Below are 21618 nucleotides of genomic sequence, written 5' to 3' on the forward strand. Positions count from 1 at the left end.
GAGGGGGAGACCAACCATGAGAGAGGATGGACTCTGAAAAACAAACTGAGGGTTCTAGAGGGGAGGCGGGTGGGGGGATGGGTTAGCCTGGTGATGGGTATTAAAGAGGGCACGTTCTGCGTGGAGCACTGGGTGTTATGCACAAACAATGAATCATGGAACACTACATCCAAAACTAATGATGTAATGTATGGTGATTAACATAACAATAACAAAATTTTAAAAAAGGAATTTGTATCCCAGAAAAATAAATAAGAAGCATTTGCTAACATTTTACCATGTATTTTTTTTTCTTCCAACAAATCACTGTGTTGGGCAAGCGGGTCATTGCTTTCTTGATATTTGTCAACACAGTCAGCAACTGAGTCTATCACTATGTTGCTTTATCTCCCCTAAGAACACTTGCGAGTTGGCACTCTTTCAGAAAGACTCACATTCATCTTACTGTCAGTACATTTCTTGGAGTAGAAGCCATACTTTGTCTTCTTGATGTTTGCAAAGCTTTAGAAAACCCCGCATCCCCTGGCAGAGGGTTGAGGTATGTTATACAACATTCAATTTATTGTTGAAATTTCTCATTGATACTTTATGCTAAGTTACTGGCTTGAGTATAAAATTTCAGCAACTTTAGGATAAAATTTTATCAACAATTTCTTCAGAATTATATTCTATTAAGAGACATAACTCTGTGGACATAGGAATATGAAAAAAGAAATTAGAATATTTTAGAAGCTATAAATTTTCAAGGTGACCAACACTCACTTTTGCGCCACTTTGTAATATTATCACTGCTTTGTGTGGCATTGTCACATGAAGATTTCATTATTTTAAACTTCAGATTATATTAGTCATATAACCATACTTTATTGATGAAACCGTTTCAAGATCTATTTTTTGCACTTACGTGTATGCAAAACCAAATATTCTAATATATTAATACTTCATACCAGTTAGACAAGATAAAATTTGGGAAGGACAAAAAATGTTTATAATTTGAGACAAAAGAACACAGGAAGTAAAGAAGAAAAAAAGGTCTAGAGAAATTTAAGGACAATCACAAGAAGACACCTCTTTAATCATTCTGTGAAAATGAACTTAGGTCCAAAATAACCAGTGGCCCATAATGGACAGCCTCTAACTTGAAAATTCATTTTCTCCTTAGCTTTTCAGTAAATGATCTCCAATTATCAGTGAGATATATTTCCACGTGGCTGAAAGAGAACATTTCCCCTCCTGTGCCTTATCCTTCTGATGACCAACTGGCTAAAGTCCGGGTGAAGATTCATTAGGCAAAGAACTGTGTGGGGACATCCTTGAAGTTGCCTTTTCACCTTCCTCCATCTTACTCTATTTGATGACTGGGGTTTCAGCTGACTTCTTGGATCACAAAGTGACCTCGAGGATGGAAGTTACGTGTAGCAGAACAACCACTATAGGGCATACCAACCATGACTGTACACAGACTTCTTTCCTAAAAGAGAAATAAAGTAGTATATTGTTTAAGTAATGATGCTATTCACAACTGAACTTTAGCCGTTACTAAAGACAGTAACTTACACATCCTCAATATAATCAGGATAATGTAATCCCCATATGCATCCCAGTATTCAAAACTCCTCACAATATCATTCAAATTTAGTTTCAAAACCACTTCCAAGTATAGTCTTTCACTAATTGTTTTATCCAACCTCCGTTTTACCTCCTGTGTATGAGTATCCCTTTCACAGTCTCACAATATCTTGGTTCATCTAATCTTTGCTCATTTTCTCTTATCTCTCCGTTCACCTTCATATTCTCTAATTCTGCGTCCTTGAGAAATCAGCTCCAGTCTTTAGGAATTCATTTCTGGAATCTCACTTCTCCATATTCATAGCACCTATTTTTTTAAACAAACATTTGTACTTAATTGCACACTGCCTTAGAGCACATCTCACATTGTTTTGTTATGTGACTATGTTTGTTTTTGACCTTTTTGTGTATTCATTTGTATTTGTCACCCTATCTACGCTTGAATCATCATTTGTAACTATCTAGTAGCAAAAGCAAACAAAGGAACAAACGTATTCCTTCCTTGTTTACTATGTTGGCAAACTATCATTTGGTTCTGTATTTCTCCCTCTCTACTGCCCCACATGACATCAATTCGTAAATCCTACCATTTCCCCCTTCATCCCTCTGGAAACTACACTTTTTTTCCGTATCTATTTTCACTGCCTTAGTTCAGTCCACATCTTTAATTGCTAACTGGCCCAGTCTGCCCCCTTCATTCTTCTTTCTCTAAAGTGATTTTATGAGAATGAGCTTATTAATGTTACCCCAAGATTTTGAAAATAATTTATCCAAGATTTTTGCAATATGTTGCCTTTGTAACCGAATTTTGTAGCTGGCAAGTCTTTATCAATAGCCGGCTTCAGGCTGAATTTTCCAGTCCTATCTCTTTGCTGATCTTCTCTTCTGATTTAGCTTCCTAGGGCTTCCATAACAAAATACCACAGACAGGGTATCTTAAACTATAGAAATATACTTTCTCCTTGTTCTTCAGACTAAAAATCCAAGATCAAAGTTTTTTCTGAGACCTTGTTCCTTGGCTCGCAGATGGTTGCAGACTTGTGATTTTGTACATATGAGCCCCTGATGTCTCTCTCTGCTTCATGATCTCCTCTTCTCATATGCATATCAGTCAGATTGGATTCGGCTCCGCCCTAACAGCTTCATGTTAACTTAATTACCCTTATCTTCAAATATAGTAACATTCTGAGGTGCTGGGGGAGAGTTGTTGCTTAAACTTAAACGTCTGTCTGCAGTTACCCCAAAGGTAACAAACTCTCTCTCACTCTCCTTCCTCCCTCCTTTCCCACCTTCTTCCAGCCCCCCACCAATTTTTGAGAACTTTGCATAGGTTTGTGCCTCTGAGTTTGTATTCAGGCTACTTCCACCTTGCTTTTTGTGACTCTGCTTCGGAGGGATTCCTGTGTGTGGCAGGCCCAGAATTTCCCTTCCTAACCGTTTCTCCTGTACCTATGTCCCCTAAAGTGATTTGCTGGGGCCTTCTAGGTGCCCCTGTGGGACCTTTGATTATCCTTGGAAGAGTTCAAACAACTAGGAAGTCTCAGAGCCGGAATTCAAACCCAAGGGGCTTAACTCCAGACTCTGTAGATTTAACCACTACACAGAAATGCATGGACCAAGAGAGAAATTGTTTATGAGATGGCCATTATTGCCAGGGTGAATGTCAAACTCCTTGGCCTGCTGTATGAGTCCCACCGATAGCTGGCCCCTAGATAGCGACTCTGGCTCAGATGTCAACTCCCATTCTAAGCCCTGCTTTATGTTTAGGATTTAAGGAAAAGACAAATTTGAATTAGGGCAGAAGTCAAAGCTTTCTATTGGTCATTTCCTTTTTCTAATGTGCCATGGAGAATGCCATTTTGAAATTTTGTGATGGCTTTATGAATCCACTGACTGACAGACTGAGAGACAATTTAGGAAAATAAGCACCACTTCTATGTAAAAAATGAAATGGGCCAAAGTTGTACAGAAAGGAATTTTTTATTTCCCCTGACCACATTACCTTGTCTGATTTCCTCCCTTATCAAAAAAAAAAATGTCAAAAATAGTCACAAGGGTACTCAATTTGCCTTAGGAGGATGGCAAGTGGTAAATCACTGACTGTAGGTAGTTCCTTCAGCAAAACACTCCGACTGCTTAGAGAAATGTTTATTCCAAGTCTGTGTTTAGTTCCTGATTATTTTACTGTAGCATGTGTTTTGAATTGGAAAAGCTAGAATGGTTATTGAATTTTAAGCAAGTGACTTTGTTGCAAACACAGCATTGTAGTTTAAAATAATAGTTTTAAGGTAAGGCAGTGTGACATAATGGTTGAAAGCAGCAGGTCTGGGTTTAAATCCTGGTTCTGTACTTACTGGCTGTTAGACTTTGAGGAAATAATAAGCTTAACACTGTTAGGAAAACAGCAATATTGTCCAATTCATGGGAGTTTTTCTGAAAATTAAATAAGATAATGTATATTATGTAACTAGCACAGTGCATGGCACACAGGGGATATTTGGTTAATGTTATTGCCATTTGTATGTCTCTCTCCTCTGTCTGTGTTTTTTTCCCAATCAAGAGTCACATACAATTTGTGGTTCAGGGAGTCTGTGATGAACAGTACAGCCAAGTCCTGTTCTAACAGACCTTATAGATGATATAGAACTTTCTTGTGCAGGTTAAGGAGCTGTGCTCCAAATCAAGACAGTTAAGGTTTAAATCTTGCCTATACTACTTAATCAGTAGTATGACCATGGCAAAGTCACTTGCCCTCTTTGTGACTGTTTTCTCATCTATAAAATGAGGATAATAATACTTAATAGTTTTGCTGTTAGTATTAAATGAAGACATAAATCTAGTTCTCTTAGGATTGTGCCTGGTACGTAAAAGATGTCCAGTAAAGGTTAGTTACAATTTGAATTGAGACTGCAACTTTTTGAGCAATTCATAGGACTGGACTTTTCAAATCAGACTGCTATGAATCAGAGATCATAAACAATATCAACCTAAATTAATTTGAAGGATATGAACAAGGAGTTCACCAAGGTGGCTCTCCAAGTCTTTCCTTCCTATAACAGACATGCTACTCTAGCCCAGAATAGATAAGTGAGATGTGCATGGTTTCTCACAGCATTTAAATTACGAAACTTCTCGGGTGCCTAGGTGGCTCAGTTGGTTAAGCATCTGCCTTCGACTCAGGTCATGATCCCAGGGTCCTGGGATTAAGTCCAGCATTGGGCTCCCTCTCCCTCTCCCTCTGCCCCACCTCCCCGTTCTTGCTCTCTCTCTCAAATAAATAAAATCTTAAAAAGAACTAAAGCATGAAACATCTCTATTTTATACCTCAGAGTCAGACAGCCTATATGACACTCTCCAGGGATCCATTCCTCGTACACCTTGGTTCTATTTGTCATAGGTAATCCTTAGTCAGAAACATCCAACTAAAGTTACTTCAGTAACTTTAGCAAACATCATTAGTCTATTTATTCAGAGGAAGTCCAATTGACAAGGGATTAGAAATGGCCACTTCCTATTATAGATTGAAAGTCTGTGACTCTCTCCTTCCCCAAATTCATATGTTGAATCCATAACTCTCAGTGTAGTAGTATTTGGAGATGGGGCATTCAGGAGGTGAATAGGCTTAATGAGGGGGCCCTCGTAATAGGATTAGTGGCTTTAAAGAAAGAGGGAACTCCCTCCCCATATGTACTCATCAAATAAATTCCATATGAGAATATACAGAGAAGACAACGGTACAAGTCAGACAGAGTTCTTACCAGGAACTGAATCAGCTGACATCTTATCTTGGACTTCTTAGACTTCAAAACCATGAGAAATAAATTTCAGCTGCTTAAGCCACCCAGTCTATAGTATTTTGTTATGGCAACCTGGGCTAAGACACTTCCCTCTGCTCTTTGCCCCAAGGTCTCTCTCTGGTAAAGAGTGAATGAGTAAATGTACCACAGACCAGATTCTCTTACACCTTCCACTCCTCTTTTTAACTTTTTTTTTTCAGGAATGGAGGAGATGCATCTGTTATATTCTTCTTTCCATGCAATTCCTTAAGAACACTTTTTTTCTTTTGACAGGAAAAGCTTTCATGTGCTTCCAAACACCTACCTACCTACCTATGTACATACATAGTCTTATCTCAACCCTTGACACCATTTGCCCATTTACTTCTCAATCCTAACTACTTTTATGAATTTCTGGGGTTTTCTCCCTAAACCTTGCTATTTTCACCTAAAACTATCATGTAGGCTTTTCCATATCAGTATGAAGAAAACTTCCTTATTCTTTTCCATAGCAATACAGTCTCCTGTGGGATGGATATACTGTATCTGCACTGTAGTGATACAAGATTCAAGAAATGTTTTTGTAATGTGAGCCTCTGGAAATGACAGGTGCATCTCTGTACTTGTTCCGATGCCATTCTATATTCAATGTCCTCTGTGTTCTCAGGCTCTTATTTTTATTTTTTAATTGGGTAAAAACACAAGAGGAGAGCGACTCTCAAATTGGTAAGTGTACAATACAGTATTATTAACTATTGGTATAATATTGCAGATCTCTAGAACTTACTCATCTTGTATAACTGAAATCTTATAACAGCATTCCCTTCTTTTAACATAAGGATATCAACATGGAAATAAACAATGAAAAATTTTCCATAACTTTGAATTCATGGTGGCCCGATCCCCCTTCCTTCAAAAGAACTTACAACTCAGCATTTGGCAGTCTCTTGGCAATAATAATCCCTAGAAGACAGTACCATATTTTAACATGAGAACTACACTGTTTTCAATGTTCCTACACTTAACTTGATATTGATTAGATTGCATAAGTGCTAAAGAATTTATTCTAAACTTGACATATTCTTTATTTGGCATTAAATATATATAAATTCCATTTAACCTTGGAAATTGAAAAGGTGGTGCCTGGCTATTTGAATAGAGCAAAGTAGTTAATAGTTTAGACTTCAGAGTCAGGCACATATAGAACATAATACCAACTCATTTGTGAAAATAGCTTTGTGATCTTGGGTAAATTTACATAAGCATTAATATCCCCATAATGTGAGGATATACAATTTAGGTCAGAGGGTTGTGAAGAGGATCAACTGAGAAAATGTACAAAAATCACATCACATAGTAGTTACTCAGTAAATGGTAGCTTTCATTATCATCCCTAACATTATTATGTGCATCTCTTCTGTGATATATTCTGTACTAGATGTTGGGGAACAGCAACATATACAACACCGTCCTTGCTCCCAGAGCTCATAGTACAGTGGGAAAGGCATGCCAGTAAACTAAGTACCATTAATGTATAACAAGCAATAAACCAGGAGATTAAACACTATCTCCTAGGAAGAAAAGTGTTCTGAAAATATATTTTACACAGCAATTATCTTGAAGAAATAAAAGTTTCAAGAAAGTCTCCATTGAAAGAGATACCATATATCAAATTCAATTTTCACTTGTCAAAAAATACAGGGAAATATAGAACACTAGAATAATGAAGTAGTTATTTTAATTTGGTGGTGGGATTTGGAAGGCTCTTGGAGTACCTTGAGTCTCAATAATTTTTTCTTGATAATGTAGACTGATCTGAGGATATAGGAAATGGAGTGAATCCTCTGACCTTGAGATTTGCTTCTTCTGTTGATGGTCAACTATTTTTCCTCATAAAAGCATAGTGTGAAAAGTGGGAGAGGAAGAGTGATTCATATCCCCTACCCCCTTATCTTTGAATAACAAATAACAAATGTGATTTTGGTTTTGCAACGGTCAAGTCATTGAGGAAACTGCATTTTTTTGAGAAGTAAATACTTCCTGAAGAGGGTCCATAAATGCACAAGCTTTTTTACTTCAATGAAGGTGCTTAAATGTCAAGAATATAATACTCCTGACTATGACGGCTGCCTATACATCTTATAAGCCAAAGGCTCAAGGTGAGTGAAAAAGACTCCTCTGTGGCTAGCACGTGACTTTCCACAACATTTTCCAGAACTATATGACACCTTTTCAGGTATTAAATGTGTAAATGGTCTATGGTTTTTTATTAAGAGAGCCATTAGTAGTCAACAGTGGTCTGCACATCAACACAACCAGAAAAGGAATTACAAGCCAGCATCTTTTTGAAGAGAAGTCAGTTCTGAATTTTCTTTCACCAAGCGAGTCTCTGCATTACAGTTCTGTAATTCTTGTCTAATAGCCACAATATTTAATTATTAATCCATAGGCTTATGTAAACAGAAACCATAAGCTAGATGGCTTTTGTTGGAAATAATTATAACTATTATTTCCACTTCACTTCCTTACCAGGAACAGTCAATTAGTATTTACTAATTAGGAATAAGAATCAAAATTCAAAGAAGCTTCAAACCTTGTAGCAAGCAGACAATTTATAGATTTATACCAGATTCAAAAACACTGGAACATCCTCCACTTGAAATTCTGCAAAAAGTCGGTGTCCATGATATATCTTGAAATATTAAACCTAAAAAGTCGCTCCTGGCAAACTAATTCACACAGAAATGAAATGCCTCTTTATCCTTTAGTATCTCACCACCAAATTCATTATTCACTTCTCCCTCATGCAGGCTCCCGGGTTTAGCTTCAAGCTCTTCTCTTAACTGCATCAGCAGGAAACCCGGCGCGTCTGACCCGAGCGCTCAGATTCCCCAAGCGTGGATCTGTGAGTATTTGCACAGTCGCAAGTTAGCGGGAAGGTGTTGCCAGCGGTTCCCTGGTTCCAAGGGACAGCCTCAATCCATCACCCTCCAAAACTAACAATCCCTCTCTGTCTCTCTGCTCCCTCCAGAGTCGGCTCATCCCGAACCCAAAGCAGGTTCATTCCTGAAATTGGTAGCTATTGGTCCAGAGACCGTGGGCGCGGCAAGGCTCACCTTTGAATGCTCTGGATCGATTTCTGAGCTGTGAATAGTGCTGCTAGAGCTCCTATCAACACTTCTTTTTTTTTTTTTTTTTTGCACCGAATCATCCACTTGTTCCACTTTTGCGGCTCGGCAGCTGCACGTTCGGCGTTCATGCACTGTCTTCCCGGCAAAGTCCGCCGCCTTTCAACTTGAATTGGACTGCCAGAGTCAGTCAAGAGCCGTGGTTCCACAGAGCAATCTGAATGGAGTCCTTGGTTGGGCGACGCGCCCCGCACGGGAGCAAAAGAACCTCGCGCTGTCTCCACCCTGCGCAACTTTTGTCTTTTCTTCCGGCAGGTCCCAAGCTGCAGAGATTCTCGAAGCCCCGAATGAAAAAACCCACAGCAGTTCTCAGCCTCCCCAGCCCTTGGGAAGACAGAATAATGCTCTGCTGGTGTAGAGACCTTCCAGAGCACAAAGGCGAACCGTGGTTTAAAAAAAACCAGAAGGTAAAAGTTTACTTTCGGTGAGCAGTTCCAGAAGCCCAGTCCGGGTAAGACAACTCCCGCTAGGAGTCTCCTTCGCCGGGAGCAGCGAATGAGCCTGGGGCGCTTCTGAGAGAGAAGTCTCACCGGTTTGGGGTTCCCCAGCTGGGCGACACCCAGTGATCCCTCTTGGTTCTCGGGGGAGAGGAATAAGTTGGGACAGGAGCTAGACAGAGACCAGGACAGCTACTCAAGGTGCAAAACCTTGGAAATGACGCTAAAGGGGCTGAGTCTCCGGACTCCTAATCCCTCCCCTTTCTCCCGCCGAACCGTTCACCTGCTACCGTCCAGTTTACAATATAAGCGTAGATAGTAAATTAGTCCACTTCCAAAAGCTAGGCGTCACAAATCCCTAGGCAATTCCTTTTTAGGAAACCTACTTGAGTTTCAGGGGGAAATGTTATGTGAGGGAGTGAGCAGGAAAAGGAGGACGAGAGGGGATTGTGTATTCCAGGAAAAGATGTATTGGCTCCTCTATTCGAAGGACCTCGGGGAGCCCCTCAGCTCCCTAGCTAGCTGCTGCAGCCACTTCAAAGCTCTACGGTAAAAGGGGCGGAGGTGGCTCTGGAGGGTGGAGATGGGGACGGGGTTAATCCTTAGTCCGACGACCTCACGCAGGGTCCCCGAAGAGTAACTGGCCTCCAGGAAAAGGGCAGGGGGCCGAGATGCCAGAGAGGGCAGGGACCCGAGAGACGGCCGAACGGACTTGAGGGCTAGCACTGAGGAACTGCCTGCCAGCAGCAATCTACAAACTAGTGAGGAGTGACTGAGTCTTCCCATCTTCTGCATCCTGGGAGCCCTGGCCCCTCCTCGCACCTCCGGACTTCTCGCTCGCCAGTGGCCTGGGGCTGCCGGCGCGGGGCTGGGCGTGCGTGTGTTGCTGTGCGCGCGCGCGGGGGTGTGTGTGCGCAGCCCGCGCGCCGAGCCCGGCCGCCGGGACCCAGCAGCCCGCCGCCTGTTTGGCGTCTCTCCTCCTTGCAGCCCCATCTTCGCAGCCTCCTCACCTGGCGCTCGCCGCCGGCCGCCCGCGCAACCCTGCTCGGCCGCCACTGCCTCCCCTCAAAGTTTCCTCAGAGCAGACACCTTCGCCAAGGGCTGCCCAGGGAGATGGATTTCTGATTCTGTGCCTTGGAGTGGCTCTTCTTCCAGCACCTCTCAGCCTTGTCCCCACCTAAATCCGAGCAGAAGGTAGAAGATTTTCCAAATTCAGGGGAGGAAAGGGGGAGGGGTTTTTATCTAGAGGAAGAGAGGAGCGGCCACGACTGAGAATAGGAGCTTCTTCTGTGCCTGATGCCGGGAACTGACTGACTGATGGGCCTGTAGGGTTAAAGAAGAAAATTAAATAGAAAGCCAAGTTGACCGAGCAGGGGCTGGGAGGCTTCCGGATGCCAGGAAGATTGTCCCCGTCTCCGTTTGCACGGGCGTGAAGATTTAGAGGCGCCTCCAGTGCGAGGGCTTTTAAACCGCCATCACCTCCTGATCCCTTTGGAAGGAAAAGCCGGCAGAGCTGAGGCAGGGGGTGTCAAGGAAAAGCTTGGACTTGTGTGCAACGCATCTTTGGCTTTGGATTTTAAGGACATGAACGAGAATTAACAGCGTCTCAAGGTAAGAGGCAGCAAAACCGCTGCCAGGAAGAATAACTTAAAAAAGATGTTGGGGCTGGGATGTGGGGTTAAGCTAAGTTAGGATGATCTCTCCGGGCGTCACCACGAGATTGCTCAGCTCGCGCCGAGCGGACAAGTCAGGGAGTAGCCGGTGCCACGGTGCCCAGGTGGGAGGCAGCAACCGAAGAGAGGGTTCTGATGTCCTGACCTCACACTTTTTGGAACCTATTGGGAATAGGTATCGAGCTGGGTCTTCTGTCCGGGCTGATTTGTAGCGTGGATTCGTGTGTGTGTTTCTGGCGAGATTTTTTTTTTTTTTAACCCCGTTAGCACCGCAGACCCTTCCCCTCGTTGCCACAGAGCGCTGTGGGCATCGGCGAACGCCGCTCGGACGCGGTGGCACATGAGCCTGGCGCAGGTGGGTAAGTGGGGGCGGCGGCATCCGGCCGGCGGATTGCCGGGCACGCGAAGCCCACGCCGCCGCTTGGCTGGCTTCGTGCAGCGGGCGTCGGAGCCCAGGCGCCGAGGGTCTGCTGCGGTTCCCTTCGCCTCCGCTAGAGGCTCCCAGCGGGCGCCGCGGAGCGGGTGGGTGTGGGGGCGCCGGGAGGCTGAGGGGCGAGCGCGGGGTGCGAGCGTGCCCGCGGGGTGGCGGAGCCGGCGCGGCTCGGGGAGGCGAGCCCGGCTTGGGCGGGGGATGTGAGTCGGAGTCCCCGTGCGCCTCCTGGCTGAGCGCAGAGCTGCGGGGGACGCGGGTCCGAATCCGAGCTGAGCTCCGTAAAGCTGTGCCCTGAGTCGGAGCCACTTCGGGAATGCGATCCTGGCCCGCACCCTGAGGGCAGTCCCGGGAGGTAATGTCCTCTTTCTCCGCTCTGGGCCCGCGGTTCTCCGTACCTCCTCAGCCAAACACCCAAGGTGGGAGGGAGTGGAGGGTGCGGGTCTGTAGGGTCCATATCTAAAGGTGCCTTTCAGTCTTGTTCCGTGGAGCTCCGTGGAATGTGTGTTCGGACTAATCTTTAATTTCATCCTCCTCTCCTGAATATTTGCCTGCTTTAAGGGAAGTTTTCTGCAGAGAGTGCCGGGTGGCTGGTTTTGGGGCCGGGCTTCTCCGAGGTGAGCAAGGGGACCCGCTGTGCTCCCCTGAGCCGCAGTGGACTAGAGTGCGCGACTCCAGGGGTGGGGTGTGGTGAAGAAGAGTACCACACCCTCTTCTTTTCCTCCCCTGTCCTTTTCACCTGATGATGAGGTCTCACCATCTAGCATTTTACTGATTTCTTTCCCCACGGGATTGGCTCTGCGAACAGAGCAAAGCTACTGAAAGACTTGGAGGGAGAGAGATAAGAATGAGAGGGAAGTCATGGCCAGAACAGAAGGGGAGGAAGGAGGGTGAAGTTAAGCTTGTGTGTGTGTGTGGGGGGGGGGGGTGCTGGGAAATAGCCTAGGAGTTAAAGATTTTTTGATGAAGTCTGATTCATTTCACATTTCACACTCTCTTTGACATGAGCCTTGCTCAAGCCACCAACAAAAATCATTTCTGCTAGATAGTGCCTTGGGCACGGTGGGCACAGAGTATGTTTGATGATTGTGTCTAGGCCACAAGAAAAAAAAAGAGTGAGTATTGTGTGTACTTGGCGTGATTACACCGTGTCTGTCAGGCCGCAGGAAATGTATGTAATTTTCACTGTGCTGCGTTGTGTTTGTGCATATCATATGTGGTCATTTTACACTCAGTAATGCGATTTCAGTCTTCTAAAGGTGGCAAGATCTTAACAAACATGACTTGTGATATTAAACCTCCTGCAGAATAATAGTGAAGGAAGACAGAAAATATGATGGGGCATGGAATATCCTAGGAATACTGACTAAAAGCTGAGATCCAGCATTTGTGAAATATTGGGCCACATACTGAAAGTGCAAAATATTTTTTCAGAGATGAAGCAGTGGTTAGCATTTTAAAAGAAGGGGATGTTCTTTAGTTACTACCATCATCATCCTGTAGCTTGCATTACTTCCAATACAGTTAGAGTGTGAGGCAGAAAAGAAATGAAGCACTTCCTGCTGAAAACGAAAATGTTTTGTGAGATACTGTCAGGTATTTCACCCTAAGAATTTAAATGGAAGGGGTTGCCTATTGACGACTGAAGTGGTTTGGTTATCATGTGTGTGTAGGACATCTATAATTTTTGATCAAGATAAATATGTGAGTTAATATTATATAACAAGTATAATTTAGTGAAAATGGAAGCAGGCCAATTCACTGATGTTTTTCATTCCAGAATAACACATAGCATGATCTCAAGGAAGATTTATATAAAGTTTGTCATTAAATGTATTACATTGGATAGAGCTCTGTGTAGGAGACAAGAATAAATATCTTGTTGAAATCTCAAACAGGATGGCTTATGTTCTTAAAATAAACTGTTGTAGAAATTTTGTGACAAAATAATAGTTACTAATCTAAATATAGTTATCTGTATGTATAGACACAAATTATTTGTTTGTTGAATTGAATTAACCAAGACAAATACATAATAAGGGCTCAGTTTTCATTCTGAAAGAGACCTCTGAAGCCAAAGAGAGATCTACTAGTATTAGCAATCTGTGTATAAGATGCATAACAAATGTGTTTCTTGACAATTAATAGAATCAAACTAGTGAGGCTGGTTTGTAACCTCAAATTCAGTTTTAGGACCCTAAAGATTTTTTTTTCCCTCTCTCTGATAAATGTGATTTTAAGAGACCAAACAGTGAACTGTTCCCTGGATGCCATGGACCTGAAAATTGTTTTGAGTCCTCTGAAACTTCATGTCAAGAATGAGCAGTGATAGGGTGTTGTCACAAATTAATTGGCTTGATGCTTCAATTAAAAACTGATTATTATCTGGCTCTGGTAGTCATTATGGTTGATTTCATTGGGTTTCTAGATATTCTGTGAAAGGACTCTAGGTGGAAATGTTTTCCTGTAGTACAAAGAGAGGAGGTCACTATATGCAAAAGAAAGGGCTTGCTAGTTACTGATTCTCCAGTTTGGTTGCAGTTTATCTACAAGGCAGGATGCAAGCTTAAAAAAAAAAAGTTTTCTGAATTTACATGAATGTTTCCCTCTTTGTCATAACCCTTAACCTATGGGTTCACCATTTTTGATGAGGAACTGTGTCACCAAGCCTTTTACCTTCATGGTTTAGGGGCTACTTCAGTGTAAAGAACTTTAAGAAGTATCTAATCATGAAAGATCGTATTTCCTGAAAGAAAATCAACTGAGCTTAAAAAAAGATGTTTTATGAGGAAATGAAAGGAGGATAGGAGAGACAGGTTATATAGGAAGCAAGAAGTTTACTCGGTCTAACTGCATTTATCTCTTTCTTCTTTCAGCAACCTTTTAAAAATTAAAAAAAGAATCTTTTTCTATTATTTATTTTCCTTCCTTCCTTCCTTCCTCCCTCCCTCCCTCCTCCCTCCCTCCCTCCCTTTCCTTTCTCCCTCTTTCCCTCCTTCTCCCTTCTTTCTTTCATTGTGTCATTTTCTCTCTTTCTTTTGGTTAAATATTTCCTTCAGAAGGACATCTGTGCCAATTTATAGTAATTTTACAATTATTGGTCCATAATTTATTTTTAAATGGGAGATAATTTTAAAATATTGACTGTTATGTTTAGTTTTAAATTTTATATAGAAGAAGCCTGCTAGAACGTGGGGTTGATTCTTTAGGGAATACAAGTCATCAGCTGATGGTTATCTCTTACTTGTGGGTGCTTCTTGTGTCTGGTTGCAGCTCCTTGTTTCTCCACAGGCATGGTTAGTAGTCACTGGAGGTGCATAGACTGCCTTGCAATATGGTGCATTGTGCTTTGAGTGACTTATTTCCACGTAGTTAATACTTTCTTCATGTTCATAATGGCCAATGTAACCATATCTGAAATGTTCATATTAAGCAAATAGTTGAGTTACACTTGTCAATGTATACCTGTTAAGAAATTAGTAATTCATTTTAGGAAACCCTTAACTCCATCTGAGTCTTTAGTAAATGTAACTGTTTTTTAAAGTTGCTAACTCATTTTTAAATGTCCTCAAAGAGAAAATCTAGTGTCCAGAAATCCTTCCCAAGAGACACTAAATCAGTGCCACCAGGAGGCAGCATGAAGAAGTAGAAAAATCACTGGATTTGGTTTTAGAAGACTTGAATTCTACTTCTCTCTTATCACTATGGGTGTCACTTTTGAAAAGCTCTCTTCCTTTTCTAAGGCTCAGGGTGGAATTCTGTAAAATGGGGAAAATTAATATCTACACACTTTCTTCTTGTATTTAAAACTTGACCACACCTAGTTTTAAGCTTTGAAAAAATAAAAACAATAAAAAAATCTTTCAGGTCCCAAGTATATATCAGGCATTGAAATACTTGATAGAAAAGTACATGAAATATATTTAAAGAATATCTGTAAAACTTCCATAATGAAGCATGGATTTTGAAATGCCTTTGATGAGAGTTATTGTTGTTTTTCCCCGGGGTGGGGGTTGGGGGGGCTATTAAGTGTCATGAGTAAAAATTTTAAATTAATATGTATGTATGTGAAATGATTTTCTCAAAGTTATTAATATGGCACAAATTATGTTTTGCTTACTGTGAGAGACATAAAAGTCAATCTGAGCATTTGAGCTGCTTTTAAAGCACTGTGACAATAAAAAAAGAAAAAAGAAGAATAAACTATTTTTGAATAATAAAGTTTAATTGGACTTCCCTCCCCTCCCCTCCTTTTTAAAAGCTTTCTACATTTTTCTTTTTGTGTATACTAAATGGAATGCAAGTAGCAATTGTCATTGATTTCATTATTGTCAGGTCAGTTACCCATTTTGTATGAATACTTTAAAAATATTTGGCTTTGAAATGTTGATTCAGTGGTTTAATTTGTGAAATTGGACACAAAACTAATAGAATATCTTAGTTTTCACAGTGCAATTTTCTCAGGAATGCTGATAGTCCATTTGTCCTGTTTTTAAATCCTAATTATATTATTTATAGGTTATTTTCATCAGGTGAATTAGTAAGAAAGTAAATGATAGATATTAAATGACTCATTGATTCAAATAAAATTTTAAAAGCCCCGTTGAAATAATTATGTGCTCTTTTGATAAAGTTTGAGGCCTGCTAGGATTTGAGACTAGAATAAATTTTGTTGCTTTTTTAAATGTGTTCACTGGTTAATATTAAGAACAGCCTATCTTTACTGGGTGCGAGGATAAGACAGATACCATTTCCTTCCCTAGAATTTTAGTTTCATTGTTAATATAAACTACAAGTATATTTTCTCAAATAATATTAGTAAAACTAAATGTAAACCTAGGAAGCTAGCCTAAAAAAGTATATTTTTTGTTGAAGATGTAATAGAACATAATATCAGATTGTCAATAAAAAAAGAATTGTTTTTACAAAACTCTTAACCAAATTTCAGTGTAACAGAAATATATGCAAAAATCTAAGATTCCCAGCACATTTCAGTTTCTAGGTATAGCACCAGAGAGTTTTTGAAATGGATTCTAAATTGGACTGCATAAGAGGATTTTGTGTCTTCATACAATCTCATTCTATTATAATGTAACTATGGTTAGCTGCAAGATATCTATCTAGTAGCCAGCATGAAGGGAAATAATTAGCATAAAAACTGTATTGCTCCTGGTGTACCAGGGGAGCCAACAACAGTGCCTTGTGATAAATGTTGATTTTGAAACGTTGGGCTTCATTTGTCAAAGGTAAGGAGGCTTTATCTTCTCAACTACTTTTTATTGGCCTTTTCTCTATTTTTCTCTCTTTCCCCTCTCTCATTCTGTTTCTCTCTATAAATAAATATACTTTGTATACTGTACTTCATATATACTGTGCTTTTATTCTATTATATATAATATAGCATATATATTATATATGTTGTAATATATTCTGTATTAGTATTTTATTTTATTTTTTTAAGATTTTATTTATTTATTAAAGAGACAGAGCACAAGCAGGGGGAGCGGCAGACAAGGGAGAGGGAGAAGCAGGCTCCCCGCTGAACAGGGAGCCCGACACAGGGCTTGATCCCAGGACCCCGGGATCACGACCTGAGAGCAAGGCAGATGCCCAACCAACTGAGCCATCCAGGTGCCCCCAACTACCTCATCTTGCTGGTACTTTCCCTAGTGGTACTGCCATGTACTTCAAGCCTATATGCTAAGGCCAAGGCTCCTCCTGTCATCCTGTCCATGCACTTGGACCCGAGCATTCTTTGCCTCTCCAAATCTCCAAAGCAGAAGAACCAGTAAGGCCCAAGTCCTAATATTTAGTGCTCTTCATGGACGGTGCTCTCCAAACCTCTAACTTAAATCCCCCAAGGAGAGCAGTTCCTTTGTTCTTCTCTGTGTTCACAAGGCAGGGGAGAGCAGGATCTGCTGGTGATGGGGCCACCTGACACATTTTTGCTTCCAGCTTTGCTCCCTGCCTGGCCTGAGTGTTCAAGAACATTGTGAAAGCTCTTGGCATGTGTGGCTAGGACCCTGGGATCATGACAGACAAAGGCAGACACTTAACCTGTTGAGCCACCCAAGTGCCCAGTATTTTAGATATATTAGAAAATATAGTCTAAATTATATGTAATAATATGTATTATATTTAATATATGTATTATAGATCGATCGACTGATCGATCGATCTCCTGCTAAAAGCAGTTCTTGGTTCTTGTGTAGGTATGTCCTTGATTGTCACCCATTGGTTAAGCCTGTGATTATGGATTGCAAATGGTGTTTCTTTATGGTTTGCCTTTAATTTCACTGCAGGTAATGAAAAACCCTACCTTTGACCTCAGTTAGTTAAATTCACATCAGTTAATACTCCAATATTTATTGATATTAAAGTGATTTTCTATATAATATTCAGGGTTTAATGATGTATGTGAATTGTCCTTTGTTCTTAAGAATCTTGTGATCTTGTTAAAGAGAGAAGGCAAAAAGTGGATGATAAGCTAACAAAGAACCATCTATCAACTGATTCAGAAAATTCTTGTTAAGTGTCTATTGTTCATAATAGATAACAATACAGGAGTTGTATAACCAAGCAGTTCAGGATAGGATAAGGTGAGAGTGGCCTGGGGTGAACTCATAAAGAGGGGAGAAATTGATCTGAGTGTCAGTAGAATTTAAATAAGCAATAAATATGTAACTTAATAATCGACGCAATGCAAATTTACACAATAGTGAGATAGTCTTGGTGATGAGTTGGGACAAAGATGTAAACAATGATAGATTTCCTATGTTGGAAATGGACTGGGAGAGTAGATACTCATATATATCATTGGAGATATTGTAAACTGGTTCAACCGCTTTGGAGTGAAATGTAAATAATTATTATTTAATATCTGTTATATTGCAGCTGTTAATAATAATTGGCTTCATGGTTCCTCTTCTAGGAATTTATCTTCAGGAGAATGCTCTCACAAATCTATAAAGATCTATTACATATACACAAGAAAAATATATAACCTGAATAGCTACCTTTTTAAAAAATTTTTTATTGTTATGTTAATCACCATACATTACATCATTAGTTTTTGATGTAGTGTTCCATGATTCATTGTTTGTGCATAACACCCAGTGCTCCATGCAGAGCGTGCCCTCTTTAATACCCATCACCAGGCTAACCCATCCTCCCACCCCCCTCCCCTCTAGAACCCTCAGTTTGGTTTTCAGAGTGCATTCTCTCTCATGGTTCATCTCCTCGTCCGATTTCCCCCCTTCCTTCTTCCCCTCCTGCTATCTTCTTCTTCTTCTTCTTTTTTTCTGTTTAACATATATTGTATTATTTGTTTCAGAGGTACAGATCCAAATGTAGGGATCCGAAGGGGTATCTATTTTTTTTTTTGTAAGATTTTACTTATTTATTTGACAGAGAGAGAGACAGCGAGAGAGGGAACATAAGCAAGAGGAGTGGGAGAGGGAGAAGCAGGCTTCCTGCTGAGCAGAGAGCCTGATGCGGGGCTCCATCCCAGGATCCTGGGATCATGACCTGAGCGGAAGGCAGATGCTTAATGACTGAGCCACCCGGGTGCCCCATAGCTACCTATCTTTTAAAGAATTGTATCTGTAGTTAAGACCGTCCTGTACCAATCAGCTGATGAGTGGATAAACAAAAATAAGGTATATCCCTACCACAGAATAATAAAATAGAAAGAAATACTTATGTATGCCATAACATGAGTAAAAACTCAAAAACATTATGCTAATGAAAGAAGCCATACACAAAAGACCACATATTATGTACTTCCATTTATACAAAATGTCCGAAAAGCAAATTTAAAGAATTCAAAAGTAGATTAGTGTTTGTCAGGCATTGGGAGTGGGGATGATAAGTGACTGCAAATAGGCACAAGGAATCTTTCGGGGTGAGCCACCTGTTCCATAATTGGATTGTGGTGATGGTTTTACAAATTTGTATCTTTACTAAATGTCATTGGATTGTTTATATAAAATGAGTACATTTTGTGGTAAATAAATTATATCTCAATACAGCTGTACAAATACCCACAATTCAAAACAAAACAATACTCCAAAGTCTTCACACAAAGTAAACCCAAGTATGCTGGGATTTATTAGTGAGATGACCTCACTAATAAAAATCTCTCAACATTTAAGGAAGAAATAATACTAAATCTACATAATCTCTTCCAGGAAATTGTAAAGAAGGGAACACTTCCCATCTTATCCTGTGACACCAGCATTGCCCTGATACCAATACCATGAAAAGGCATTATAAAAAAAACAAAAGTCCAGACCAATATTCTTCATGAACATAATGTAAACAGTATTAATAAAACGTTAGCATATATAAATCCACAGTACATAAAAAGATAATACGTCATGACCAAGTTGGGTTCATTCCCAAAATGCAATGGTAGTTAAACATTAGAAAATCAATCTCTATAGTTCACCATATTAACAGAGTAAAAAAGAAAAACTATGTGATCATCTCATTAGATGCAACAAAAATATTTGAGAGAATCTAACATATATTCTTGATAAAAACTGTTAGCAAATATTCTAGGTATATAAGAGAGCTTCCTCAGCTTGATCTAGAACATCTGCAATAAGCCTATAGCTGATATGATATTTAATGGTGAAAGACCCAGGCACCTGGGTGGCACAGTTGGTTAAGTGTCTGACTCTTAGTTTTGGCTCAGGTCATGATCTCAGGGATTCATTCAGATCTCACACTGAGCACAGAGCCCCAGGGGCTCTGCTTAGGATTCTCTCTCCCCTCTCCTGACCCCCCTCTTCTATAATAAATAAATAAATCTTTTAAAAAATGATGAAAGACCAACTGTCTTTCTTCTAATCTGAGAAGCAAGGCAAGAATGTCTGTTCTCATCACTTCTCCTCAATGTTATATTGGGATTTCTAACCAATCAAGGCAAGAAAAAGACTCAAAAAGGCAGGCAGATTGCAAAGGAAGAAGCAAGCCATGCTTAACACTTACTTACTGTAGAATTGGAAAAAAGAAAAAAAAAACCCAAAAAAGAACAAAAAAAAAACTCCAGACATTCCATGGGAATATCCTTAAATAAACTTTGGAATACTCATACAATGAATTCTATGTTGCTGATTTAGTAAGAAGGTAAATGGAGTGTTGCCGTTCTTTCGATACCATGATAGTAAAGTCTCCAGTAGAGATTATAAGAAGAACAATGTAGTTGTAGAACAATACTTAGTCTATGGTAGATTGATTGATATATTCAACAGGTATTTATTATATAGCTCCTATGTATTAAGCAGTGGGGAGGGCCCTGGGTATATATTATCTGTGAGAAGGGGCAGATTATAATCCTTCCCTTTGAGAGATTTACAGGCTAATATGGGAAAGAACTAATATGAAACTGAAACAAATGGAATATGTAATGAGAAATTGTGTTATAGGCATAAAAGACACTAAATATAATGTCATGGATTTATCCCTGAGGGTTAGGAGAGGGGTGGGAAGATTTTTCCAAAGGTATCTGGTACCTAGTGAGCACTCAGTAGAGAACTTTGTAATACACTAATTCAAATCATTCTTCTTTCCTACCTCACTGTATTTCTTTTTTAATTTTTTTAAGATTTTATTTATTTATTTGACAGAGAGAGAATGAGAGATAGAGAGCACGAGAGGGAAGAGGGTCAGAGGGAGAAGCAGACTCCCTGCTGAGCAGGGAGCCCGATGTGGGACTCCAGGATCATGACCTGAGCCGAAGGCAGTCACTTAACCAACTGAGCCACCCAGGCGCCCCTCACTGTATTTCTTTTTATATCCAGTAACTTGCCGATCCACTGTTTAAGAAAGAACATACATACTTTACTTTCCTATCACACTAACTTCCCCTGTGTTGTTACATGAATCTCTCACTTGGAATAATTTTCATATTATGATATTCATTGAGCACCTATTGTAAATAAATGCATCATCTTAAATGCTAGGGATTCACAGTTCCTTAAAGCATATGCTATTCTTTTAGTTAATTTAATTGATGCCTTTTTTCTTCATATGTAATTTTAAATACCTTTTTCTAATTAGGAAAGTAAAATATTCACATCAAAAGAAGATTCAGTGTTATAGAAAAAACGTAATTTACAAAATGAAAGTGCTTCCTGGGGTTCCCTTTCACAAAGTAGGAAACTATGTTGCACAAGAAATGAGAGAAGAGTGAGACTCAGTACTGTGTGGGTAAGAGGCAGGATTAAGTAGTCAGGCACCAGAAAAGACTTGAAAAGATAGATGTCAAATGGGAATTTTAAAAAAGACAGTGTTATACCTTGTGCAGTGGCACTGCTTCCTGTGATCTCAAAATCTTCAGTAAAGTCACACAAGTCTTAGTAACATTGATGCAATTGAATCCCTAGTACAGGGGGTAAACAGAATTTATTTTTGTGTCAGAGTTGGGGCAGCAGTGAATGCAAAAGAGCCAGCCTGTGTGGGGTTCAGCAGATACACACATCACAGATGCTCCTCCTTTGCATCTTTCCTGGGAGGAGACTTAACCATCTAATCCATTTA

At 40.3% G+C, this 21618-nt stretch overlaps 2 protein-coding genes across 4 annotated transcripts in view; one reads left to right on the top strand and one right to left on the bottom strand.

Annotated features, from left to right (window-relative positions):
- Nucleotides 1-513: 513 nt before the first annotated feature.
- Nucleotides 514-9963, bottom strand: LOC113934133. Its single transcript, XM_027614664.2, has 3 exons — nt 9586-9963; nt 8462-9162; nt 514-1471 (listed from the first exon to the last, which is right to left on the bottom strand). The coding sequence occupies exons 1-3, from the start codon at nt 9961-9963 to the stop codon at nt 1384-1386; spliced, it is 1167 nt and encodes a 388-aa protein (XP_027470465.2). The 3' UTR covers nt 514-1383.
- Nucleotides 9576-21618, top strand: part of LINGO2 (leucine rich repeat and Ig domain containing 2) — a 1255110-nt gene continuing 1243067 nt past the window's right edge. For 2 of the 3 annotated variants that reach the window (XM_027614289.2, XM_027614287.2), the window contains exon 1: nt 9576-10581. The gene's annotated coding sequence lies outside the window, so the exon portion shown is untranslated. Of the gene's footprint in view, nt 10582-11216; nt 11429-21618 lie in introns of those variants that run through there. The other variant, XM_027614288.1, reaches the window with a different exon arrangement.

The sequence above is a fragment of the Zalophus californianus genome, chromosome 13, assembly GCF_009762305.2.
Source record: "Zalophus californianus isolate mZalCal1 chromosome 13, mZalCal1.pri.v2, whole genome shotgun sequence".
Taxonomy (NCBI): Eukaryota; Metazoa; Chordata; class Mammalia; order Carnivora; family Otariidae; genus Zalophus; species Zalophus californianus.